The sequence below is a fragment of the Oncorhynchus tshawytscha genome, linkage group LG07 (assembly GCF_018296145.1).
Source record: "Oncorhynchus tshawytscha isolate Ot180627B linkage group LG07, Otsh_v2.0, whole genome shotgun sequence".
Classification (NCBI taxonomy): domain Eukaryota; kingdom Metazoa; phylum Chordata; class Actinopteri; order Salmoniformes; family Salmonidae; genus Oncorhynchus; species Oncorhynchus tshawytscha.
This window is the reverse complement of record NC_056435.1, coordinates 43,796,281-43,822,801: the sequence shown is the minus strand read 5'-3', so window position 1 is coordinate 43,822,801 and position 26,521 is coordinate 43,796,281. Positions and strand designations below refer to the sequence as shown.

At 42.9% G+C, this 26,521-nt stretch overlaps 3 protein-coding genes across 16 annotated transcripts in view; 1 reads left to right on the top strand and 2 right to left on the bottom strand.

Annotated features, from left to right (window-relative positions):
• The window catches only part of LOC112254580 (TRAF3-interacting JNK-activating modulator), a 10,331-nt gene extending 1,463 nt beyond the window's left edge, over nucleotides 1–8,868 (bottom strand). Inside the window, exons 1-12 of one of the 5 annotated variants that reach the window (XM_042324470.1) lie at nucleotides 8,712–8,868; nucleotides 7,939–8,326; nucleotides 7,505–7,646; nucleotides 7,271–7,346; nucleotides 7,117–7,144; nucleotides 6,754–6,783; nucleotides 6,521–6,616; nucleotides 5,228–5,299; nucleotides 2,093–2,233; nucleotides 1,762–1,899; nucleotides 1,480–1,672; nucleotides 529–1,226 (exon numbers count right to left, since the gene is read on the bottom strand). In XM_042324470.1, the coding sequence (XP_042180404.1) occupies nucleotides 1,165–1,226; nucleotides 1,480–1,672; nucleotides 1,762–1,899; nucleotides 2,093–2,233; nucleotides 5,228–5,299; nucleotides 6,521–6,616; nucleotides 6,754–6,783; nucleotides 7,117–7,144; nucleotides 7,271–7,346; nucleotides 7,505–7,646; nucleotides 7,939–8,307 (1,347 nt within the window). In that variant the 5' untranslated portion in view covers nucleotides 8,308–8,326; nucleotides 8,712–8,868 and the 3' untranslated portion in view covers nucleotides 529–1,164. Of the gene's footprint in view, nucleotides 1–528; nucleotides 1,227–1,479; nucleotides 1,673–1,761; nucleotides 1,900–2,092; nucleotides 2,234–5,227; nucleotides 5,300–6,520; nucleotides 6,617–6,753; nucleotides 6,784–7,116; nucleotides 7,145–7,270; nucleotides 7,347–7,504; nucleotides 7,647–7,938; nucleotides 8,367–8,549; nucleotides 8,686–8,711 lie in introns of those variants that run through there. The other 4 variants (XM_024427283.2, XM_024427286.2, XM_024427284.2 and 1 more) reach the window with 4 other exon arrangements.
• LOC112254583 (epidermal growth factor receptor kinase substrate 8) lies at nucleotides 6,614–22,271 on the top strand. 6 transcript variants are annotated; one of them, XM_042324466.1, is made up of 21 exons: nucleotides 6,614–6,644; nucleotides 9,928–10,022; nucleotides 10,969–11,065; nucleotides 11,195–11,265; nucleotides 11,410–11,474; nucleotides 11,613–11,771; nucleotides 15,253–15,402; nucleotides 15,513–15,589; nucleotides 15,684–15,814; nucleotides 16,043–16,206; nucleotides 16,328–16,442; nucleotides 17,346–17,419; nucleotides 17,534–17,608; nucleotides 17,814–17,959; nucleotides 18,089–18,254; nucleotides 18,352–18,383; nucleotides 18,488–18,584; nucleotides 18,882–18,989; nucleotides 21,101–21,186; nucleotides 21,347–21,479; nucleotides 21,587–22,271. In XM_042324466.1, the coding sequence occupies exons 3-21, from the start codon at nucleotides 10,992–10,994 to the stop codon at nucleotides 21,617–21,619; spliced, it is 1,956 nt and encodes a 651-aa protein (XP_042180400.1). In that variant the 5' UTR covers nucleotides 6,614–6,644; nucleotides 9,928–10,022; nucleotides 10,969–10,991; the 3' UTR covers nucleotides 21,620–22,271. The 6 variants fall into 6 exon arrangements, with proteins under 6 accessions (XP_042180400.1, XP_042180401.1, XP_042180402.1 ...); XM_042324468.1 differs by lacking the exon at nucleotides 6,614–6,644 and adding an exon at nucleotides 9,233–9,569 and having other exon boundaries at nucleotides 9,903–10,022; nucleotides 15,687–15,814; XM_042324464.1 differs by lacking the exon at nucleotides 6,614–6,644 and adding an exon at nucleotides 9,234–9,569.
• Nucleotides 22,245–26,521, bottom strand: part of LOC112254585 (AMP deaminase 2-like) — a 59,735-nt gene continuing 55,458 nt past the window's right edge. For all 5 annotated transcript variants that reach the window (XM_042324460.1, XM_042324462.1, XM_042324457.1 and 2 more), the window contains one exon: nucleotides 22,245–26,521. In XM_042324460.1, coding sequence (XP_042180394.1) covers nucleotides 26,303–26,521 — 219 coding nt within the window. In that variant the 3' untranslated portion in view covers nucleotides 22,245–26,302.

The following is a 26,521-nucleotide window of genomic DNA, read 5'->3' as shown; positions in this document are numbered from 1 at the left end:
CAGTGTCTTTAGATATTTTTGTCAGATGTAATTATACTTCAGTATTCCATAGTAACAAGTGTTTCATAAGTGTCAAAGGCTTTTATTGACAATTACATGAAGTTGATGCAAAGAGTCCATGTTTGCAGTGTTGACCCTTTTCAAGACCTCTGCAATCTGCCCTGGCATGCTGTCTGGGCCACATCCTGACTGATGGCAGCCCATTCTTGCATAATCAATGCTTGGAGTTTGTCAGAATTTGTGGGTTTTGTTTGTCTGCCTGCCTCTTGAGGATTGACCAGAAGTTCTCAATGGGATTAAGGTTTGGGGAGTTTCCTGGCCATGGATCCAAAATATCGATGTTTTGTTCACTTAGTTATCACTTTTGCCTTATGGCAAGGTGCTCCATCATGCTGGAAAAAGCATTGTTCGTCACCAAACTGTTCCTGGATGGTTGGGAGAAGTTGCTCTCGGAGGATGTGTTGGTACCATTCTTTATTCATGGCTGTGTTCTTAAGCAAAATTGTGAGTGAGCCCAATCCATTGGCTGAGAAGCAACCCCACACATGAATGGTCTCAGGATGCTTTACTGTTGGCATGACACAGGACTGATGGTAGCAGTCACCTTGTCTTCACCGGACAAGCTTTTTTCCAGAGGCCCCAAACAATTGGAGTGGGGATTTATCAGAGAAAATGACTTTACCCCAGTCCTCAGCAGTCCAATCCCTGTACCTTTTGCAGAATATCAGTCTGTCTCTGTTTTTCCTGGAGAGAAGTGGCTTCTTTGCTGCCCTTCTTGACACCAGGCCATCCTCAAAGTCCTCACCTCACTTTGCGTGCAGCTGCACTCACACCTGCCTGCTGCCATTCCTGAGCAAGCTCTGCACTGGTGGTGCCCCGATCCCGCAGCTGAATCAACTTTAGGAGACGGTCCTGGCGCTTACTGGACTTTCTTGGGTGTCTTGAAGCCTTCTTCACAACAATTGAACCGCTCTCCTTGATGTTCTTGATGATCCGATAAATGGTTTATTTAGGTGCAATCTTACTGGCAGCAATATCCTTGCCTGTGAAGCACTTTTTGTGCAAAGAAATGATGACAGCAGGTGTTTCCTTGCAGGTAACCATGGTTGACAGAGGAAGAACAATGATTCCAAGCACCGCCCTCCTTTTGAAGCTTCCAGTCTGTTATTTGAACTCAATCAGCATGACAGAGTGATCTCCAGCCTTGTCCTCATCAACACTCACACCTGTGTTAACGAGAGAATCACTGACATGTCAGCTGGTCCTTTTGTGGCAGGGCTGAAATGCAGTGGAAATGTTTTTGGGGGATTCAGTTCATTTGCATGGCAAAGAGGGACTTTGCAATTAATTGCAATTCATCTGATCACTCTTCATAACATTCTGGAGTATATTCAAATTGCCATCATACAAACTGAGGCAGCAGACTGTGAAAATTAGTATTTGTGTCATTCTCAACTTTTAGCCACGACGGTACTATACCTATGGAGTCCTGTTGCTGTCCTCTGACAATCTCCTGCTGTTTCATGGTGTCTTGCTGTCTCCATGTCTCTAGTTGTGTCCTGCAGGTGTGGAGGTTGTCCTCTAGGAGGTTGATCTTGAGGTGGAGCTCAGCCTCAGTGTGTCGGTGCTGCAGCAGCTGACTCTCCAGAGTTGCATCCTGTCCCATCACTTTCTGCATGCACAGGGGGATACATGATGCTATTTAAAGCATATATTATTTCACTCTCGTAAAATATAGAGTGAGTGTGCATGCGTGCATACCTCTAGTTGGCTCTGTAATAGGTTTATATGGTCTATGTTCTGCACCAGAGACGTCCTCAGCTGGGTGCATTTCCTCCTCTCCTCTTCATAGCGCTCTCGGCACTGTGATGACTCAACCTGGGCAGTCTGCAGTGCCATCTGTTGGACACACAAAGTACACACACAGTGACACTCCTGTGACATCCCTTCATATTAATTTGAAACTAAATAATCTCATATTTCGCAAATCAATTACATGAATTAAATTAATAATTGACTGTAATAGGAAAATACCAATTGAACACAGTGCTATTATGCATTATCCAGATTGCAGCCCTGTCTGACCCCTTACTTCCAGGCTGTGAGCTCTGTCCTGGGCCTTGTTTTTTTGGTCAGTGACCCTCTGGAGTGAGGCCACGGCCATCTCCTCCAGCTCCTGCCTCTGCTGCTCCGACTGTAGCAGCAGCTTCTTGGCTCCATCCCTGGACAGCCTCTGAGGAAGAGGAGAATAATGATTGCTCTTTGGTGTTTCAGCCTGGTGGCGATTTTGTATGTACATTCATACTGTAAGTTACATACACTACCGTTCAAAAGTTTGGGGTCACTTAGAAATGTCCTTATTTTTGAAAGAAATGTCCATTAAAATAACATAAAATTGATCAGAAATGCAGTGTAGACATTGTTAATGTTGTAAATGACCATTGTATCTTGAAACGGCTGATGTTTAATGGAATATCTACATAGGCGTACAGAGGCCCAATATCATGAACCATCACTCCTGTGTTCCAATGGCACGTTGTATCAGCTAATCCAAGTTTATCATTTTAAAGGGCTAATTGATCATTAGAAAACCATTTTTGCAATTATGTTAGCACAGCTGAAAACTGTTTTTCTGATTAAAGAAGCAATAAAACTGGCCTTCTTTAGACTGGTTGAGTATTTGGAGTATCAGCAATTGTGGGTTCGATTACAGGCTCAAAATGGCCAGAAACAAATAACTTTCTTATGAAAGTTGCCGTCTATTCTTGTTCTGAGAAATGAACGCTATTCCATGTGAGACATTGCCAACAAACTAAAGATCTCATACAACGCTGTGTTCTACTCCCTTCACAGAACAGTGCAAACTGCTCTAACCAGAATAGAAAGAGGAGTGGGAGGCCTCGGTGCACAACTGAGCAAGAGGACAAGTACATAACATAATTGCAAAAGGGGTTTTCTAATGATCAATTAACCCTTTAAAATGATAAACTTGGATTAGCTAACACAACTTGCCATTGGAACACAGGATCAAATCAAATTTATTTATATAGCCCTTCGTACATCAGCTGATATCTCAAAGTGCTGTACAGAAACCCAGCCTAAAACCCCAAACAGCAAGCAATGCAGGTGTAGAAGCACGGTGGCTAGGAAAAACTCCCTAGAAAGGCCAAAACCTAGGAAGAAACCTAGAGAGGAACCAGGCTATGTGGGGTGGCCAGTCCTCTTCTGGCTGTGCCGGGTGGAGATTATAACAGAACATGGCCAAGATGTTCAAATGTTCATAAATGACCAGCATGGTCGTATAATAATAAGGCAGAACAGTTGAAACTGGAGCAGCAGCACGGCCAGGTGGACTGGGGACAGCAAGGAGTCATCATGTCAGGTAGTCCTGGGGCATGGTCCTAGGGCTCAGGTCCCCCGAGAGAGAGAGAGAGAGAGAGAGAGAGAGAGAGAGAGAGCGCGAAAGAGAGAATTAGAGAACGCACACTTAGATTCACACAGGACACCGAATAGGACAGGAGAGGTACTCCAGATATAACAAACTGACCCTAGCCCCCCGACACATTAACTACTGCAGCATAAATACTGGAGGCTGAGACAGGAGGGGTCAGGAGACACTGTGGCCCCATCCGAGGACACCCCAGACAGGGCCAAACAGGAAGGATATAACCCCACCCACTTTGCCAAAGCACAGCCCCCACACCACTAGAGGGATATCTTCAACCACCAACTTACCATCCTGAGACAAGGCTGAGTATAGCCCACAAAGAACTCCGCCATGGCACAACCCAAGGGGGCGCCATCCCAGACAGGATGACCACATCAGTGAATCAACCCACTCAGGTGACGCACCCCTTCCAGGGACGGCAAGAGAGAGCCCCAGTAAGCCAGTGACTCAGCTCCTGTAATAGGGTTAGAGGCAGAGAATCCCAGTGGGAAGAGGGGAACCGGCCAGGCAGAGACAGCAAGGGCGGTTCGTTGCTCCAGAGCCTTTCCGTTCACCTTCCCACTCCTGGGCCAGACTACACTCAATCATATGACCCACTGAAGAGATAAGTCTTCAGTAAGGACTTAAAGGTTGAGACCGAGTTTGCGTCTCTGACATGGGTAGGCAGACCGTTCCATAAAAATGGAGCTCTATAGGAGAAAGCCCTGCCTCCAGCTGTTTGCTTAGAAATTCTAGGGACAATTAGGAGGCCTGCGTCTTGTGACCGTAGCGTACGTGTAGGTATGTACGGCAGGACCAAATCAGAGAGATAGGTAGGAGCAAGCCCATGTAATGCTTTGTAGGTTAGCAGTAAAACCTTGAAATCAGCCCTTGCTTTGACAGGAAGCCAGTGTAGAGAGGCTAGCACTGGAGTAATATGATCAAATTTTTTGGTTCTAGTCAGAATTCGAGCAGCCGTATTTAGTACTAACTGAAGTTTATTTAGTGCTTTATCAGGGTAGCCGGAAAGTAGAGCATTGCAGTAGTCTAACCTAGAAGTGACAAAAGCATGGATTAATTTTTCTGCATCATTTTTGGACAGAAAGTTTCTGATTTTTGCAATGTTACGTAGATGAAAAAAAGCTGTCCTTGAAATGGTCTTGATATGTTCTTCAAAAGAGAGATCAGGGTCCAGAGTAACGCCGAGGTCCTTCACAGTTTTATTTGAGACGACTGTACAACCATTAAGATTAATTGTCAGATTCAACAGAAGATCTCTTTGTTTCTTGGGACCTAGAACAAGCATCTCTGTTTTGTCCGAGTTTAAAAGTAGAAAGTTTGCAGCCATCCACTTCCTTATGTCTGAAACACATGCTTCTAGCAAGGGCAATTTTGGGGCTTCACCATGTTTCATTGAAATGTACAGCTGTGTGTAATCCGCATAGCAGTGAAAGTTAACATTATGTTTTCGAATAACATCCCCAAGAGGTAAAATATATAGTGAAAACAATAGTGGTCCCAAAACGGAACCTTGAGGAACACCGAAATTTACAGTTGATTTGTCAGAGGACATTTGTCAGGAGTGATGATTGCTGATAATGGGCCTCTGTACGCCTATGTAGATAATCCATTTCCAGCTACAATAGTCATTTACAACATTAACAATGTCTACACTGTATTTCTGATCAATTGTATGGTATTTTAATGGACAAAAAAAAGTATTTTAAAAACAAGGACATTGCTAAGTGACTCCAAACGTTTGAATGGTAGTGTAGGTACAGACATTGTGCCTGAACACACCTGCACACAGATCTTCAGCTGTGACTCTAGTGCCCCAATCTTTCCCTTCATCTTGTCCTCTTTGCAACAGACCTGTGAGGGTAGAGAAATATGAGATGTAAAGGGGATAGGAAATGGTAGATGGCAAATGGCTATTAGGCCCTTTCTTTTTTCTCTGTATGTTTCTTTTTCAACTTCTCATTGACAGGATGCAGGGTAGTCTCCAGTAGAATGAGGGTGGAAACGCTGTGAACTCGACTCTGAAACCACAGTCAGTCTTTCACCACAGTCAGTCTTCAACCAGATCACTGAGACGAACACGGTAGCCTATTACCTAATTTAGGGCTCTATTCAATCTGTAACGCTTCCGCGATAGAAATGTAACGGTAATTTCAGATTGAGCCGACATGTGCAGCGTTTAACGTGAATGCAGTCTCCGCTACATTTCAATCACGCTGTAAAGCGTGTCAATAAAAGTACAAATCAATACAAAAATGTAATTCAGCATTTTCTTCAGTCGGTTCACTCTCGCACCTCGCTTCAGTATACGTGGCTTGTAAAAAATGCTGCGGTTTAATCAAATACGCTACCAACTGGAGAGTGGAAAGCGACCTGAAGCTGCATAGCTGCTCTACTCACTTTCCAGTCAAGGCCAATTGTTCACATATTTAACTAATCCCGTGCCATCTGAGGTGAAGAGTGAAATAAAAATAGATTGACCTATGCACTACTGCCACACGGGTTATTATCATTTGTTTAGTGTCCATGTTATACATTTTAATGTGTTGTTAATGTTCATATGTGCGCAGTGCTCAACTGTAGGCTACAGATTTATGCCGGTGCTGTTATGTGCAGACCGTCCTGCTGGGGTCTCTGTCCTCATCCTTCAACCTTTTTGATCGATAAACATTTAGGTAATTTAGAATATGTTCTTATCCAGAGCATTTTAGGCCAACAATCAGTGCATTTAACTAAAATAGCCAAGTTAACATATCACATGTTACTGACATTATTTTGAATAGTTAGTAAACAAACACAATAGCCTATATTTCTGGGTGCAAAAATGAGCACAGAATGGGAGTGATTTTTAACGGGAAGGGACAGCAAAGTTCAGGAGTTATAGAACTGTTGCAGGATCAGTGCAGCACAGGGGAAAAATACAAGACGGGACAGGAATTAATTTTCACTCCTGTGTCAACATCTATGACACACCACACCAACCTACTGTCAACTTCAAGGCAGTCACTTCATGAAACAGAGTATGATATAGAAATAGAGTAATCGCATCAGTGTATAAGAGATCCAGGTCCTAACCTTCCAAACATTGTCATGTGAGAGCAGTAGAGTAGAGGTGGTGTGCTGCAGTAGAGACAGCTTCTGTTTCAGAGAATCCTCTCGCCGCAGAGCCTCCTATGGAAAGAGATGCACCATAATACAAGTAAGTTTCTGACTGAATGGCATGTCTCAATTATATGTATTATCATTACAGATTCCAATATAGAAGCACTTGCAGCAATCTAAGGAGTCAGCAGAGCAGGATTACACACCTGTAGATACTCAGAGAGTTGAACAATGTCCTACATAGGGGAGAGGGAGAGAGATTTTTCACAATAGGCATAAAAGATATTCCCAACGTGGAGCAAGGAAGGACATCATATATGTAGTTATAATGGGTGGTTGACTATGTATGTCGCACCCATGATAGTTCAAATATCATAACATCTATCTCTATGTTTCTATGCAACACAACTGATAGTGATGCCTTCTTCATAACTTTATGGGAATGCGGCCTCTTGTCAGAATGATGAACGATTGTGTAGATGAGAACTGTGATTCATTGCTGTGTCTCACATTTGAATTAGAATCTACCCAAAAACATTACAGAGATGCAGTACATTGGAGTTACTTACTGTCTCCTTCACAGTGCTATAGCCATGCCTGTGAATGACAGGAAATGAGTGGGGGGTCAGAGGTCAAAGTGTTATACATGCAATACATGACAGAGATAAAACAGTTAAACAGATCAGTGTCTTCATGTTGAGGTCAGTAGCTTACTGTACTTACTCTGTCTGACAGCAGGCATTCCTTTGTTGGAGCTGTCTGGTTAACATTACTAGGCCACTCTGGTCCTGTTTAACTACTAAGAAGGACAGAGGAAGATCATGAAATTCACCAACAAACTCAGTGTTCAAACTTAATAAGTATGTTGAAATTCAAGTTTGATGATTGACAGTACAGCCATGGGTGTCCAACCTCAATCAATTAAAAAATAAGGATCCCCAGTGAGTCCAATTTTACCTTTATCTCTGATATCCATACTCTTCCTCAGTGAGGGCTGCTGTGGTGTTTGAGGGAATATCTGTGAGACGTCAGAGTGGAGCTGCCCTATTTTGTTTTTCCCTCCTGCCCCATGCAGTGGTGGTGAGGTGATCCATGTCGCCTGGTGAAACAGTTTTGCGTCTGTGACACTCATTTTGTGTTTGACCAAACGGAATATTCTAGTATTTGTGTATTAAGATACATATTATAAAATAATGTCACGCAGGTAATGTGTATTACATTTAAAAATGTTGTCATTTAGCAGATGCTCTTATCTACAGCGACCCACAGGAAGGAGCATATCGACAGATTTTTCACCTAGTCGGCTCTGGGATTCAAACCTAAAACCTTTCGGTTACTGGCCAAATGCTCCTAACTGCTAGGCTACCTGCCACCCTGTGTTATGTGCTTACCTTCCCGATGGAGTGTACGTCTGGCCAGGTGATCCCCAGATCCTCTGCTGATATGAGGGACTGTCTGTGTATGAGAGGCACTCTCTGCCTGTTGGTCCTCATCGTGACTTTGGTCTCCTTGTTTGACTGCTTTTCATCAGCCTGATGAGTGGCAGCCTGGACAATCTGTCTCCTTCTCTGGAACTCTATCTGTCTTTTCTGCTGCATCTCACTCTTCCAGTCTGCCTCCAGCTTGTGTCCTGGGCTGCGACATGTCGTCACATTGTTGCGATCTCTCAAGAACTCATGTTTTGCTGCCCGTTGTTCCAGCTTTTGGTCGTAACTCTCCATCTGAGGTCGTCTCATCCTGAGGTCTTTTTGGATCTCCATTTTGGTGGATGAACTTCAACTGCAGGATTCAGAATAAGACAGTATCCTTCCATCAGATTCTTAAAGAAAGCATGATTGGTTATGGGTGTGTCAAAACAGGATGCAGTGCATTCAGCTTTGACTCTAGAGAAATGAGGACAGCAAGCATGACTTTCAGTATCAATTGAATGAAGGAAATTGAGCCTGACATTCAAACACCTGTGGTATGAAGTTCTACTTTATGTATATGAGTTCTGCTTCACCTTAAGCAACAACTAGCTGTAGGTTGCCATCTCAATGTATGAGAAGGCTGCTGACACAAAGCTGAGACAGATCACTCACAACACACCATAGGTCAAGAGAAGACCAAAACCACACATCTCTCCACGGATTAAACCTTGTGAGTGTGAGTAGCAAAAACAAACCTGAAAATGTTCAAAGAACCCAGCAGCCTGATGTCTCCTCTATCGTTTCTCCTCCTCTGTTGTCTTTGAATTCAGTAACTGTCACATACTCACTCTCAGAACAGGAAATGAGAGAAACCACACTGCTCATGTTCACACTTCTGTTCCACTATCATGACACCCACATTGCATCCTCACACTGTCGTCACACATGGGCAAACCATCAGAGAAGTGACATGTAGGAAACATACATTTTGAGCTACTATAGAGTGGTGTGGGACAGTTGAAGGCCTGCAGAATGTAGGGGTACTGTGGTTAGTGATAAGCCAAAGCTTATAGTGTGCCACACGGTATATGTTTAGAAGATGTATAAACTTTGAACCACATTACATATCTCCATTTTATTCCCAACTGACTCTAAAATAGTCTGTTAACTGCTATCATACTCACAACTTGTTGACACAGGAGTGATTTACAGGAGTCTGCATGGGCTAGTCAAGGATCCCTCCCTGACAGACCTTTGCTCTGTAGGGATGCCGTCATGAATACCAGGCACACCGACAACCATTGCCCTGGAGCCGAGTTTAAACGAGATACAATACAAGACGGGACAGGAATTAATTTTCACTCCTGTGTCAACATCTATGACACACTACACCAACCTACTGTCAACTTCAAGGCAGTCACTTCATGAAACAGAGTATGATATAGAAATAGAGTAATCACATCAGTGTATAAGAGATCCAGGTCCTAACCTTCCAGACATTGTCATGTGAGAGCAGTAGAGTAGAGGTGGTGTGCTGCAGTAGAGACAGCTTCTGTTTCAGAGAATCCTCTCGCCGCAGAGCCTCCTATGGAAAGAGATGCACCATAATACAAGTAAGTTTCTGACTGAATGGCATGTCTCAATTATATGTATTATCATTACAGATTCCAATATAGAAGCACTTGCAGCAATCTAAGGAGTCAGCAGAGCAGGATTACACACCTGTAGATACTCAGAGAGTTGAACGATGTCCTACATAGGGGAGAGGGAGAGAGATTTTTACAATAGGCATAGATATTCCCAACGTGGAGCATTTCTGGCATTTTCTCCCATAAGGAATTTGTCTCAACAGTAACACCTTATTGAGTGCTGTCCCTCTATTGGATCAATGTGCTCTTGACTCTGGACTTTGCCCTTGTCTTTTATGTGGAACTAAATCTTGGAAGTATTTGTTCCGCAATACAAACCCAGGCCTGAAATATGAGTGGTATCGGCTTTGAAGTAGAAGAGACAAATACACTTATCCACAACAAATAACACAGAAAATACATTGGCGGATACAACAGGTAAGGTACCTGTAACATCTATAAACCATAGGTTGTCCTGTGTTTCTTTTCAGTGTTTTTCCTGGTGAGAGTTTGATCAGCTAATGAGTCCAGTGTTGATTTAAACCATTTTTTAATATAGCTGAGTTAGTGTATGAGTATCTCAAATGCTTAATTATACAACATATAGGCCCCCTTAACCTGCTGTAAGCTGACTTATCTTGAAACTATGTACATAGCTAGCCCTAATTAGCGTTGGGATTTGATGATAAAAATATGATGTGTTGCTAGGTGTCAAATCCATAGCTAACTCATAATAAACCATGATAAACCGTCTTCTGTCATTTATTAATGCTTAACGGATCAATGTTTGACTTTACTTCAAACAATATCAACATTTTCAGCCGCTTGTGTTGCTTTCGTTTCAACTAATAGGGTGGATGGAGAATGTAATTAAGATTTGTTGTTTGCACTGTTCATGTGTGGTTGCACATCTCAATCATATAAATTAAGATATCACAGAAGTTCACAGAGCTTTGAGGTTTCTGGTTTCAAGTTGTTGTTTTCTTTGGGATCTATTGCAATAGTACACAACTAATATACTGTAAATGTCTAAACATGGTCTTTAGGCTATACATACAGTGCGCTGTACTGCCTGTAATAACATAATGAATGATTAACACTAGGGTTTATGAGGTGTGACGACTAAAGGTTTGTCCTCGTGGTTCAGCTCAGCTCTGGAGTCTGATGTTACTCATTCATAGCACATCATGTATCAAATCAAATGAATATAGTCATGACAATAACAACAATCACAGGTGAGTGATTTATGTTACTCTATCAGTAGCCAATAAGGTGGAATTAAGTATCAGTTGCAATTGCAGCAGTAGTTGTATTACGCTCTTGTGGTTGAGGTTGTGCTGGTGTTCTCGTGTCTTTACTGTCTCGATGTCTCCTTGTGTTACAGTTGTGTGAACAAGGTGTTTAAGGATGTACAGGACTAACAGTCCCTATGGCTTTGACTCTAGCAGTTACACAGGATCTGTCCAGTCCATCCAGTCCAAGTAGGTGTTCTCTTGTGTGCTTGCATTGTGGCTATAACCCATTTATGTTTCTTTCTCTTCTTAACTCTTGTATATTCTGCCTCTGAAATTGAATCTATATATGCTTTTCTCTCAATTCTCTTCTGGCAGTGGCTATTCAGTGGATGATCGGTCATCACAGATATCAAATCTGTCCAGACCAAGTGCCAAGTCAATATATAGTAAGTAAAGAGAAAACATGACCATTAACATTGACTATTGACCTTGAGAAATTGAAACTGATTACCTAAAGCATTGTTTATTATAGATTGTTTTGTGAAAAGCAACCATGCATAACGGGTTAATCATTCCATGTATCCCATCAGTGCAGAGGAAGGAGTATGCAGACTCTATCACCAAGATTATGGACAAATTCCATTACAGAGTAGAGGTATTGTTTTGGTTTATCCAATATGATTTTACTATGCTCATCATCTAGCCATGATAATGGTCTGCCTTTGATCACAATAGATACTGAGCTATTTCTGTGATATCATATGCTTATATAAACCCTGTGTCTGTTCTCCAGCATCTGTTCACCTGTGACCTGGATGGTGGGGAGGTGTGTGATGTGAATGACTGTGTTGAGAGGCTGAATATACTGGATGGGATGGGTAGGGTGTGGGGGCAGGACATGGTCCTGGAGGTGCGGGATGGGAACCTGCTGCTAACAGACATCGAGACCAAGGTTGGTGCACACACTTTACACTTGACACTAAAACATTGAATGGGCAAAGCTATACCCATAGTTCACTAGCAGATATGAAGTGTTCTAGAGCAGTAGTTCCCAAACTTTGTATAGTCCCGTACCCCTTCAAATATTCAACCTCCAGCTGTGTACCCCCACTAGCATCAGGGTCAGCACACTCTCAAATGTTGTTTTATTTTGCAGTCATGTAAACCTGCCACACACACACACACACTATAACACACATACACACACACATACACACACACACACACTATAACACACTATAACACACACTATAAGATACAGTTTTTGTCACAACCCAGCTCTTGGGAAGTGACAAAGAGCTCTTATAGGAACAGGGCACAAATAATAATATAATAATAATCAATGATTTTGCTCTTTATTGAGCCATCTTACATATAAAACCTTATTTGTTCATCAAAAATTGTGAATAATTCACCACAGGTTAATGAGAAGGGGGTGCTAGAAAGGATGTACATAACTGCAATGTTTGGTTGTATTGGAGAAAGTCTTAGTCTTAAATCATTTTCCACACATAGTCTGTGCCTGTATTTAGTTTTCATGCTAGTGAAGGCCGAGAATCCACTCTCACATAGGTATGTGGTTGCAAAGGGCATCAGTGTCCTTACAGCACGATTTGCCAAGGCAAGAAGCTCTGAGCGCAGCCCTATCCAGAAATCTGTCAGTGGCTTCTGATTAAATTACATTTTCACAGAACCGCTTGTTGTAATTTCGATGAGGCTCTAGTGTTCAGATATTGGTAAGGGGAGTGGAGGCAGGGTGTGAAAGGGATAACGAATCCAGTTGTTTGTGTCGTCCGTTTCGGGAAAGAACCTGCGTAATTGCGCACCCAGCTCACTCAGGTGCTTCACTATATCACATTTGACATTGTCCGTAAGCTTGAGTTCATCTACACACAAAAAATCATACAATGATGAAAGACCTGTGTGTTGTCCTTGTTAATGCAGACAGAGAAGAGCTCCAACTTCTTAATCATAGCCTCAATTTTGTCCCGCATATTGAATATAGTTGAGGAGAGTCCCTGTAATCCTAGACTCAGATCATTCAGGCTAGAAAAATCACCCAGATAGGCCAGTCGTGTGAGAAAAGTGAATATTATGGTCAGTAAAGACAACTTTAAGCTCGTCTCTCTATTAAAAAAACGTGTCAATACTTTGCCCCTTGATAACCAGCGTATGTTGTAAAAGCGTTACATGGTCGCTGCCCATATCATTGCATAGTGCAGAAAATACACAATAGTTCAGGGGCCTTGCTTTAACAAAGTTAACCATTTTCACTGTAGTGTCCAAAACGTCTTTCAAGCTGTCAGGCATTCCCTTGGCAGCAAGAGCCTCTCGGTGGATGCTGCAGTGTGTGGATGCTGCAGTGTACCCAGGTGGCGTCGAGAGCAATTGCTTGCACGCACGTTAACACTCCACTATGTCTTCCTGTCATGGCTTTTGCGCCATCAGTACAGATACCAACACAGCTTGACCACCAAAGTCCGTTTGATGTCACAAAGCTGGCGGGCCGGGCACAGTGCACGCTTACCAGGTATCCAGGTGTACGGTGTAACACATTGGTGAGTCTGGCTTCCGGGTTGGCTGTGCATTGTGTCAAGAAGCAGTGTGGTTGTGTTTCGGAGGACGTGTGGCTCTCGACCTTTGCCTCTACCGAGTCCTTACGGGAGTTGCAGCGATGAGACAAGACTGTAACTACTACCAATTGGGGTAAAAAAAAAATATATATATATATATCAAATTCATGTTGTCCTGGTTTCCAGTGATTTGCAGAAGAGGATGTCTTCCTTAATTGCCCCCTCATAAACCCAACGGACATATACCAGGAGCTGTGCCAGGCCCATCCAGCTTGTATGCAAAGCAGTAATTGTTTTGAAACATCTCAGAAGCGTCGTGAAACAGTGTTGTTTGATGAAGACATTGTCTATATAGTTCTCCCAGCATTGTCCCAGCCATATCCGCAGCAGCAGGAAGAATTAAGTCCTCCACAATAGTATGGGGCTTGCCTGTCCTAGCCACTCAGTTGCTCACCATATAAGATGCTTCTTATTAACGGTATCTGTTGCTTTTATACATGTCTCACTACTCGAAAGTTGTCTTTATTCTCGCTCCAAAAACTGGCTTATTTTTCAAATGGTCATGTTTCGTTTTTAAATGTCTGCGCAAGAGTGAAGGTTCCCCGCGAGAGAGTAACGGTTAATGTGATTGGCTGTTTATTATTTGACTAGGCTACCTGTATTTGACATTGTGTTGTTATTTCGACTGAACGCTAGATGGTAAAACATTGATCTTTAGTTTCTTGGCAATTTCTCACATGGAATAGCCTTCATTTCTCAGAACAAGAATAGACATGAGTTTCAGAAGAAAGTTCTTTGTTTCTGGCCATTTTGAGTTGTAATCGAACCCACAAATGCTGATGCTCCAGATACTCAGCGAGTCTAAAGGCGGCCAGTTTTATTGCTTCTTTAATCAAAACAACAGTTTTCAGTTGTGCTAATGTAATTGCAAAAGGGTTTTCTAATGATCAATTAGCATTTTAAAATGATAAACTTGGATTAGCTGACGCAAAGTGCCATTGGAACACAGGAGTGATGGTTGCTGATAATAGGCCTCTGTGCCTATGTAGATATTCCATTAATAATCTGCAGTTTCCAGCTACAATAGTAATTTACAACATTAACAATGTCTACACTGTATATCTGATCAATTTGATGTTATTTTAATGGACAAAAAATTGGCTTTTCTTTTGAAAACAAGGACATTTCTACATTGTACATACTGTACACAACACAACATACATACTGTACATAACACAAGATACATACGGTACACAACACAACATACATACGGTACACAACACAACATACATACGGTACACAACACAACATACATACGGTACACAACACAACATACAGGTTGTACACAACACAACATACATACGGTACACAACACAATATACAGGTTGTACACAACACAACATACAGGCTGTACACAACACAACATACATACGGTACACAACACAACATACAGGCTGTACACAACACAACATACATACGGTACACAACACAACATAGAGGCTGTACACAACACAACATACATACGGTACACAACACAAGATACATATTGTACACAACACAAAATACATACGGTACACAACACAACATACAGGCTGTACTCAACACAACACAACATACATACTGTACACAACACAACATACAGGCTGTACACAACATACAGGCAGTAATAGCTATGGTTTCTGTTTGTCGTTTTACATTTATCTTTGCCTTTTCAAATGTACAGATGGCTTAAAAATCTCTTTCAGTTCTGATTCATGACCTACTATTCTCTTATCACCTCCCCCTCCTCCCCTCTCCCCCTCCTCCCTTCTCCCCATCCTCCCCATCCTCCCCTCTCCCCTCTCCCTGTGTGGGGTTTAGGAGGAGCTGGAGTCCCTGCCTCTGAGCAGCATTGTGGAGCTGAAGGCTGTGATGGACAGCTGTGTGTACAACTCCCTGCTGACCGCGACCGTCAAGGACTGCAGCAAGAGGACCACCAGTGTCTTCATGTTCCAGTGTGAGGACCTCCGGGTGAGGAGACTGTTATTTATCCCTGACCTTATCACCAGCCTGTATTATGATCATCATGTTACTCTCATGTTTCAAAATGGTTTTAAATGGATGTTGGTGATTCATTTCAGGCCGATTTCATAAAACGGGACCTAGAGAGAGCACTCCCTCACCAGAGAGATGACTTTAGCAATCACAGCAACAACAGGTAATAACAGTCTACAAATGCGTATAAATTGGTGGTTTACTGTAGGTTATCACAGTATATGCTCATTTTCTCTGGGTAAACCTCTTCTCTCTAGCAGGGTCAATCTAGAAGTTATGTCTGGCCATCAAATTGTTAGGAATCATCAGAAAACTGGCCCACCCCCTGAGCAGAGAGGATGGACTCCTCCAGAAGAACCCTCAGCTCAATGGAGCGCACCGGACTATGGTAAGTCAATGGCATGCTCCAACCCAAAATACCGCTGTAGTCATTGGAAACCATTGATCAAGAGGACTACGGTTGTGAGCTTGTCTCGATCACTGTAAGAAACCCTGAGACGATTTGGTCAAGGGCTTGTTTCCAATGTTAATGACAGATGAATAGCTTTAGTCAAGGTGATGCCAAATATCTTGAAATCAAATCAGTTCTGTATTTATCAATGTGTGTGTTCAATAGATGAAGATCCTACACCTACACCTACACCTACACCGCCCATGCCCAGAGAAGAGCCCTCTCCTCACAGGAAGGAAACCTCAGTCCAACCCCTCTTTATGGAGGACAAGCCCGAGACAACCCCTGTCTCACATCCACGCCCATACGCAGAGACTGATAGGAATGTGGTCAGTACTCTGCCTCTATTAATATATTATTAATGTTAGCAGTACTGTGGATGATTGCTTAAGGTACTTTTAGTGGGTTGCATATGAATATTGTACAACATTTTCTTGTTTTTTTCCACAGGACATCTTGAATCATATTTTCAATGATATTGAGATGTTTATGGGCCAAGTCGCTGCTATAGCAGCCAAAGCCGAGATGAAAAAAAAGAAAAAAAAGAAGAAGAACAAGGATAAAGGTGATTTAGAAATGTATTTCCCCTTATTCCAAAAAAGGCTACACCAGTGGTTAAATTGGGCCAGAGCTACTGTATGTGTCCAAAGAGAAAAGTAGAATAAGGGTATGATAAACCAAAGTAAGTGTTAGAGTAATGGTGGTTAGGGTCAGGGTAATGGATAGGGTAAGGGTTGAGTTGGGGTGTGGACATGAAGCTAGGGTTAGGGTCAGGGTAATGGATAGGGTAAGGGTTGAGTTGGGGTGTGGACATGAAGCTAGGGTTAGGGTCAGGGTAATGGATAGGGTAAGGGTTGAGTTGGGGTGTGGCCATGAAGATAGGGTTAGGGTCAGGGTAATGGATAGGGGTTGAGCTGGGGTGTGGACATGAAGCTAGAGTTAGGGTCAGGGTAATGGATAGGGTAAGGGTTGAGTTGGGGTGTGGACATGAAGCTAGGGTTAGGGTCAGGGTAATGGATAGGGTAAGGGTTGAGTTGGGGTGTGGACATGAAGCTAGAGTTAGGGTCAGGGTAATGGATAGGGGTTGAGCTGGGGTGTGGACATGAAGCTAGAGTTAGGGTCAGGGTAATGGATAGGGGTTGAGCTGGGGTGTGGACATGAAGCTAGAGTTAGGGTCAGGGTAATGGATAGGGGTTGAGCTGGGGTGTGGACATGAAGCTAGGGTTAGGGTCAGGGTTATGGATAGGGAAAGGGAAATGGTTGAGTTGGGGTGTGGACATGAAGCTAGAGTTAGGGTCAGGGTTAGTTCGGTAACCAAAACTTGGAATAACCTTAAACCTAATCTTGGCTCCCCCACCTGAACCCATTATTTAACCCCTGGGATATCTCATATTCAGGTGCAAGATGACATTGGGAAAACTATGGTCTAAGGTTTGATTTTTTTGATGCCATTTGTTTCATTTCCGAGGCATTGACGGCATGCCACCAGCAGAGGAGTTTAAAACCTGTCTCCACAAAATCAAATACGGGTTCAACCTTCTGGTGTGTATTCAAATATCTCCGTTATTTTTGTTGTTGTGGACTCATGAATTAATAAATGTTATTCATTTAATATGAGAGCTTAATCCAGTATCTTTTGTCTGTTCACTATGATAGGGGGAGCTCAATGGAAAGATTAATAATCCCAGCGCTCCGGAATTCGTCCACTGCCTCTTCTCCACCCTGGCATTTGTAAGTTACTGCTTACTCCATCTTTGTTTTCAACACAGGGATTCACCCATGATCATATTTTTCAACCATATGTTTTGAACCTGCCTACCTTCTGTCCCATTTGATTATATGAGCAAATGAATTGACAGTGTATGATAACTTCCCATCAATGAGTTCCGTGCGCTTGTTTCCCACCACTTCCGCTATCCCCCCCCCCCTCCTCCAGGTGGTATCCCACTGTCCCGAGGAGCTGCCCCCCACCATCGTGGCGCCCCTGCTGGAGCCTGAGTGTATCCGTCTGCTGAGTGAGGAAGCCACCCCTGAGGAGGACCAGCTGTGGCAGTCACTGGGAGACGCCTGGAACATCCCCAGGTGAGAATCAGTGATTAGTAGCTTATCAGGGAATTGGGAGAGTTACTGTCAGTCAGGGGTGCTCTGTACATACAAATGTACTTCCATACATTTTGACAATGGCTTCCTATGTCCCTGATGGGTTATCAGTACAAAATGGCCCGAGGATGATGAGGACATCCCTACCTACACTCTGGAGTTTTACGATGGTTGGCAGCCCCCAGAGGTGACCCACTCTCCCCCAGGGAGAGAGCCAGAGAAGAGAGAACCTGAGAGGAGGCAGCAGAGTCAGATTCCATTCTCCACCCCTGAAAAGGTAAATACCCAGTGAGCTGCATATTATAGTTTTCTATAGGTTGGGAAGTTTCAATAAGGTTTCTTTCGATAAGTTCTTTCAAAATATTCCCCTGTAGAGTTCGGCCCAATGGAAGCCTTCACCATCACGGTATGCATTAATAAGAAACAATTATAAACTATTTAAAAGCCATGGAAGTATTATGGATACATGTTGTTCTGTGTGTGTCTATAGTTCTATGTATGTGTTTTCAGTCCAGATGAGCCAAACTCCAGTTACATGCGTGTGATGTATGACTTCACTGCAAGGAACAACAGAGAGCTGAGCATCTCCAAGGGAGAAGTGGTTCAGGTGAGCACTTTGAAGTCTGCCTGCATGGCGCCTGTCTGTCTGTCTGTCTGTCTGTCTGTCTGTCTGTCTGTCTGTCTGTCTGTCTGTCTGTCTGTCTGTCTGTCTGTCTGTCTGTCTGTCTGTCTGTCTGTCTGTCTGTCTGTCTGTCTGTCTGTCGGTCTGTCTGTCTGTCTGTCTGTCTGTCTGCATGGCGCCTGCCTGTCTGTTTGTCTGTCTGTCTGTCTGTCTGCTGTCTGTCTGCCGCCCGCCCAAGAGGAGGTTTTGACAGAAGCATTTGTGTGCTCTGTGCTTCCACAGCTACTGGACATGTCCAAGAAATGGTGGAAAGTAAGGAGCGACAGAGGGGAGCAGGGCTTTGTGCCCAACAACATACTGGAGTCAGTGGACAAGGATCAGGAAAAGCAGGCAAGATACTTCAACACTCAGCAACACTTTATACTGGAACGCCTGCTGTGTGTTATTATGTTGTGTATGCTCCATGTGGGGAACTCAGACCCGTGTTACGCCTGTGGAAATGGAACTTTATTCCCTTTTCCCTTTCCCTTATTCACTTTCTCTCTGCGTATTCTGACCTTCATCTTAAGCATGAGGAAATGCATGTGACAGCCAGATATTAGTTTGGGGAGGTGATCACAGAAAAATGGAGGTGTGGCAGAGGTGTGTCTAGAGATACACCTATTCTGACCTTGACTTAATTCCCTCATAATTCCAACACCTTTACTCGCGAGGAAACCATGAATAAGGTTGAGCACATGTCAGTTCCAAGTGAGAAAACATCTACTATTTCAGAAAGAAATAACGCCATTCTCCATGCACTGTAAAGTATACATTGATAAGAGCTAGGTAAATTAGTTATACGTTTGGAGAAGGGAATTGTAATTACCAATGTTTCAGATGATTTTTCCTTATTGCTGGAGCCGAATGTGAAGCCCGTCATATGTAAGTAAACTATAATTCATGTCAACATGACATGTATTTCGGCCCCTTTTCCACTGTGAATTAGGCTATAAATAGCTCTGCTGTTATTCCCAATTTTAATTGTATGTTTACACAATTTACGGGGATGAAATTTGGCTCAACCTACCTAGTTGATTTATGCACTCCAGAATGTTTTAATTATATGCCTGGGCGTTTCTCAGTTTTTACTCCCAAAAAGCTTGTTTTGGTCATGTAGGTACACTACATGACCAAAAGTATGTGGACACCTGCTAGTCATACTAAAATCATGGGCATTAATATGGAGTTGGTCCCCCCTCTGCTGCTATAACAGCCTCCACTCTTCTGGGAAGGTTTTCCGCTAGATGTTGGAACATTGCTGCAGGGACCACAACCACAAGAGCATTAGTGAGGTTGGGCACTAATGTTGGGTGATTAGTCCTGGCTCGGAGTCTGCGTTCCAATTCATCCAAAAGGTGTTTGATGGGGTTGAGGTCAGGGCTCTGTGCAGGCCAATCAAGTTCTTCCACACTGATCTTGACAAACCATTTCTGTATGGACCTCACTTTGTGCATGGGGGAATTGTCATGCTGAAATAAGAAAGGGCCTTCACCAAACTGTTGCCACAAAGTTGGAAGCACTCAATCGTCTAGAATGTCATTGTATGCTGTAGCGTTAAGATTTCTCTTCATTGGAACGAAGGAGCCAAAACCATGAAAAACAGCCCCAGACCATTATTCCTCCTCCACCAAACTTTACAGTTTGCACTATGCATTGGGGCAGGTAGAGTTTTCCTGGCATCTTCCAAACCAAGATTTGTCCATCAGACTGTCAGATGGTGAAGTGTGATTCATCACCCCAGAGAACACGTTTCCACTGCTCCAGAGTACAATGGCGGCGAGATTTACACCACTCCAGCGAACGCTTGGCATTGCACATGGCGATATTCTGCTTGTGTGGCTGCTGGGCCATGGAAACCCAATTCATGAAGCTCCCGATGAACAGTTCTTGTGCTGATGTTGCTTCCAGAGGCGGTATGGAACTCGGTAGTAAATATTGCAACATAGGACAGACCGTTTTTACGCACTACGCGCTTCAGCACTCGGGGGTCGTGTTCTGTGAGCTTGTGTGGCCTACCACTTCGCTGTTGAGCCGTTGCTGCTCCTAGACATTTCCACTTCAAACTAGCAGCACTTACAGTTGACCGGGGCACAACTAGCAGGGAAGAAATGTGATGAATTGACTTGTTGGACTTGGACTTGTTGCCATATTGAAAGTCAATGAACTCTTCAGTAAGGCCATTCTACTGGCAATGTTTGTCCATGGAGATTGCATGGCTGTGTGCTCGGCTTTATCCACCTGTTAGCAATGTGTGTGGCTGAAATACCCAAATCCACTAATTTGAAGGGTTGTCCACATACTTTTGTATATATAGAGTAAGTCTGATTACCAAATACTGAGAAGTGCTTCAATCAAAACGCATAAAAAGGAATAGATTTCCTAAGTCTGAATCGAGCTCCATGTGTTTAGTGCACTGTATTAGTGTGTAATTATCAAGACTTTATTCCCCCCCCCGTTAGGGAACCAGTGGTCCTCCCTCCCTAACCAAGAGGTCCAAGCCTGACCAAGTGAAGGCCTGGCTAGAGCACAAGGGCTTCAGTAAAATGTAAGAGCACTCAAACTCCCAATCACATTAACTATAGATTATTGATCTCTGTAGGCATACATGTGATTGACTACAGTAATTATAAAGTGAGCATGAGAAAATTACAGGATAAGTCTTGTATCTCTTTTCCATGATTTGTTCATTCCTCCCTCTCTCTCAGCACGGTGCACTGTCTGGGTGTGCTGAGTGGCTCCATGCTCTTGGGGATGACAAGAGAGGAGCTGAAGATTGTGTGTCCTGAGGAGGGGGGGCGGGTCTTCTTCCAGCTCCAGAACATCAAGTCTGCCATGGCTGTAAGTCCCACACCACTCAGCAAGTCCCACACCACCACGAAAACTGTTGATTTATATTCTTGTACATGACAGGTAACAAACTGATTTGTTTTTCCTTTCCCCTCCAGCTTGCCAGTGAGGTAAGGCCCATAGAGCCTTAGGACGGGAGAAGACAAGATGACCAGAGAGTCACAGACGAGTCAGGACATGAAGTTTCAACCCTTGAGCTTCAAATTTCCGCTGTGCAGTAGAGAAAATAGTGATTATATCCACTGAAAACAAAGTAAGCAGAGTTTAGTTAGATGTAGGGCGGACGTATCAAAGCTCTAGTGTTAGTTACATTTAGTAAAAAATACTATTAGTGCATTTGATAAGATCCAATACTTAAAGACAGATTCTCTCTATATATATTCTGTATCAACTGTTTTAACTGAAATATGTTTAGCATATGTATTGTATCAAACCAGTGTTGATGCCACTTGATTCTATGATTGATCTTGATTAATTTATTCAAGTCACCATTTATACATGTAGAAATGTACGTTAAGTGTTATAATACTTTATGTATCTTGTTTTTGATGTATCTGAAATGTAATCAATTGATATACAATTTATTTTGGTAGTGATATGTATGGACATGTAAGTCCGTGTGTATCTCTGTAAACTAATCATGTATCTCAAGGTTGGCTCTGTCTATCCATATAAATCACTTGTATTATTTGACTTAAGTAAATTAGCTGAATGACACCAGCCAACAACTGAATGAATGATGTAGGACACAACACGTTCGATGAATAAACATGCTTTATTTCATTTTTCAGACGTTACACATGTACCATATCAGAAGCATTTGAGTAAATGTAAAACATTGGCATTCATTTAAAGTCATGATAGTGACTACAATAGACTTAAACAAATGAAAGACAACCATGTCAATAATAAAACACGTGCAGAGAACCTTTCATGGAAAAACATTCAAATGTCTAAAACAATGAATGAATGGAGGCACAAAACAAGTCAACAAACTCATTGTATTAAACATAATGAAGTGAAAAGAATACTATGTGATTTTGCAATGAGAAAATCAAATGAACAAAAAACAAAACTTGCAGTGTGATAATTGACTGATTAATTGGTTTGTGTTCTGTGATGACAACACACTGTATATCACTACTGCCCAAGACTCTTTGCACTACTGAACACAGTGCAAGAAAACAAACAGCATTTGACTTATTTCTTCCAACTTTGTTTGTGTGCTCTTTCGATTGGAACAGAAATACATATGGCAGTCCTTAGTGAAGTTTGATAAAGTATGGTCTATGGTACCAGTAGAACCAACAGGTTCGCTAGCATTGTAGTTTATAAACAAGCAAAGAAACTAAACTCATTTTACAGATGGAGACCAACAACAGGAGTTAGTGAGGTTTTGAAAGAACACATCTGTGAACTCTGATGGACAATCTGAAATGGACAGACGGAAATGAAAAGGTCAACGAAGTTGTTGGGTCCCTCAGTGAGCCACACCTGGATCTAAACATGGATGTCTGATCGTTTATCAAGTAACTACACACATCCTACTCCACATGAGGAGACACAAACCCTTCAAATCATACATGCATCCTCTAATTCCCTGCAAAATACGATTTCAAAGAATCAAATCAAAAGTTGTACTGAACGGTTGCTTGTTTTTTAAAGCCCTCTTTGGATCAATCAAAGAGAAACAGTGTTCCAGTCTATGGCTGTATGTCTGTGGGAAGGATTACAGTGTTTGAGTGGGTGTTTAGGTGTGAATGTACAGCCAGATTACATTGGCAGCTCTGGCTGAGTTAAATGTCAGAGGGGATACCCATTATGGCTCTGGGTCCTACCATTGATGAAGGCCTCTCCAAATAACCCTAGCTAACTTAATCAATATCACTCAATACTCTACTGAGAGAGAGCTACATGGAACACTTCAACAGTCCTAACACAACAAGAACACCAGAAAAACGATTAAAATACTAAATAATAAAAGAATATACATGGAAATATTGAGTCCAATTGTAAATCTAGTGAAAGACAAGGCCAATAATAATATGACAAAATACATCTTTCTGCTTAAATAAGGGCAGTTTAAAATGATCTACAGCAACGAAACTTCAAGTTTGTGATCTAGATATTGATATACTGTTTATATAAACCTTTTATTTCCATAGCCTTTAAAAAAATACACTTTATATATTAAATCCATCCCCATGTTCAGCTTGTCCTAAATTATCTGGTTTCTCAAACATTTACTCGTATATTTTGTGTGGCTTTTGTCACACTTAGGTTTTTAAAATGGGCTGGTAGGTAATGGTATGCAATGCGTGGTGAACATTTTACAACTAGGGCCCAGTAATTAACAGTCTTGGCAAATAATAGGACTGTACAAATAGAACTCCCACAGTTTGAGTCACAGAAGAGGTCCGATGAGGAAAAGGCTCGTTGGGTGAGATGGTGATGAATTTACAGAACATATAATTAGGAATTACAATAGGATCTCTATGGTACAGATCACATCTGTTTTGGTGACCACGAAAACCATGACTGATGGGGGTGAGTTAATTTGATGCTGATAACAACCAAGCAACTTTGTCTCCCCATGGTTTGAGCGTTACCATAGAGATGAGCTGGATTTGAGTTTGTTTTGCAGAACTCAAACTAACAACAATTATTGACTGCACACATACTTCATACATGACAGTTGTTCAGCTTCCTTGGATTGTCATGTGTTGCTTTTTCACATTACAGAGCACTTTAACCAGCTTCCCAGACACTCCCGTGGCCACACAGTGGTCCATGCAGACATGCACAACATCAGATGCACGGTGGAAATGCAGGCAAAGCAGAGCATTGCTAAAAACGCTTCTTCCACTTCACTGGAAGGCCTGGGTAGATAAAGGATAAAGTACTTTAACATACAGCACGCAGCCTGGTATCAGTTCCTTGATGTTAGGACAGCAAAAATGCTTAAACTTGAAGAGGACAGGTGTTATGGTTATGGTTGATGAGGAGTGAGGCGTTGCAGCAGGTCATGAAAACGGAGAGTGACAGGCTAGCAGTGGTAAGGCCTTCACCTGGTAAGTCTGGTTTGGTGCATACAGGGCACTGCATGCAATAACTAACATAGTGGGCCCAGAGTTCAGTCCTGGTCTCCACACACACACACACACACACACACACACACACACACACACACACACACACACACACACACACACACACACACACACACACACACACACACACACACACACACACAGTGTTGAGGTAATTGTAGGGGGACAGGGGAGCCTCCCTGACATTCTTCTGGACTTGTGCTTGGAAAACAAAGCTGTGGTTTAACATCTCTTATCAAACACACCTCTAAGCATCCACTACCAGACTGATATCTTCTCTTTGGATATACACACACATGTACCTCTTCTTTAGATATACACACGTATCTATATCCTTTTTAGATATTTAGTATATTGTACACACCATGGAATACTATAAATCTACTATTTGTGTCTGCATATTCTATAACTAATGTGATTTGTTAAATAAAAATAACATTGATCTTAATATTACTTTAATGGAATGTTTGCACTAGACCAGTCAGGTACACAGCTCCATGCCCTGATGGCTGCTGCCGTTTCTCTGCTGAATGTCCTGCCTGCTATTTCATTCAGAGCTGACTTAGATCAGGGAGACCGGCCGAGAGGACTCATTTAGCCAATAATTCCCTACAACCTTCCAGAAGCACAGAGAAGGATGAAAGCCATCGGATACCCAGCAGCAGAGACTGGACTTGTGCACGACTTCTGCTTCTAGGCCACACAGATTTGGTCCTTTCTCCATTTTTCTTAACTCAGTACGTCCATACATTAGAAGTTTGTTACCGCGGTTTCCATGAAACTCTAAGTTACATGTGACTGTTCCTATCAGTGCGCAACGGGTGTTGGAACAATGTGGGGTGGAACATTCACCTATGCATTGTTTAGGTGTGTCCATGTTGTGTAGGTTAGGCGACCCATGGACAACACCCTCATTATATTTATGTTAAGTTGTATCTGCTTCCCTACTTCATTGTGAAGATATTAAGATACTAGATGAGCTTCAGGCAACACGACTGTGTGATGGAAGAGGAGCAGTTTTCAGGACAGCTAAACTGTGTAGTGTGTGTGTGTGTGTGTGTGTGTAATATAGGTGATGGGTACAAACATGCCAACATATCACAGGCTGAACTGTGGGACCCTTTTTCTCATGCAGGGTCACATGACAAAGCAAAGGGCAGAAGTATTGGTTTGAAGGGTCAGGAGATCAAAGTTACAGAGAAAGTGATCCAGGAACTGATCGAAGAACAGATGAGGTGAAAAAAAAGACTTCAGGCTACAGTCTCTCTCCTCCCATATGTGTATTAGAAAATAATCCAAGCACTGGATGTTCCCCCTGCCAACCTTGGCCGTGCTGATTGAAATCTCACAGTGAGCATTAGAGAGATAGGGAGGAGTCAAAAGAAGTAGAGAGGAAAAACAGGGGCTACCCAGAGAGAGTTGAAGAGGGAACCTGGGTTGAGGGAGAAGGGGGGACTGGAACATGAGTCCATACTGACCACCCCCATCACTGACAGAGAGATGGGGCCACTCAGGGAGCATTGTATCCTTGGCTTTAGTACAAGAGAGCTGAGAGACGAGTGCACAGTCCAATTCCCTAGTGGGAGGGGGATAAGGGGATAAGAGGTAGAGGTTAAACAACAAGCTGGAGTCCACTCATACTGCAGCCCCTCAGTGTCATGCAGGGAGGGGCCGGGGGTTAGAAGTCGGGGTGGGGTTGTTGATTTAGTGTCCTTCTGCCCCAACGGGGGCCATGGAGAGGGTGTCTTCCTCGTCGATGTTGTCCAGCTCCTTGGTGTGCACAGCATGGGTGATGAGGTTGAGCTCCTCCAGCAGGGTCTCACTGCGGTATGCCACGCGGATGTCCGGGACATTGGTGCGACGGATGTCGTTGCTCTCAGGGCCCTCCTTGCTGTATTTGGGCCCCAGCCAGTAGCTCTTTGC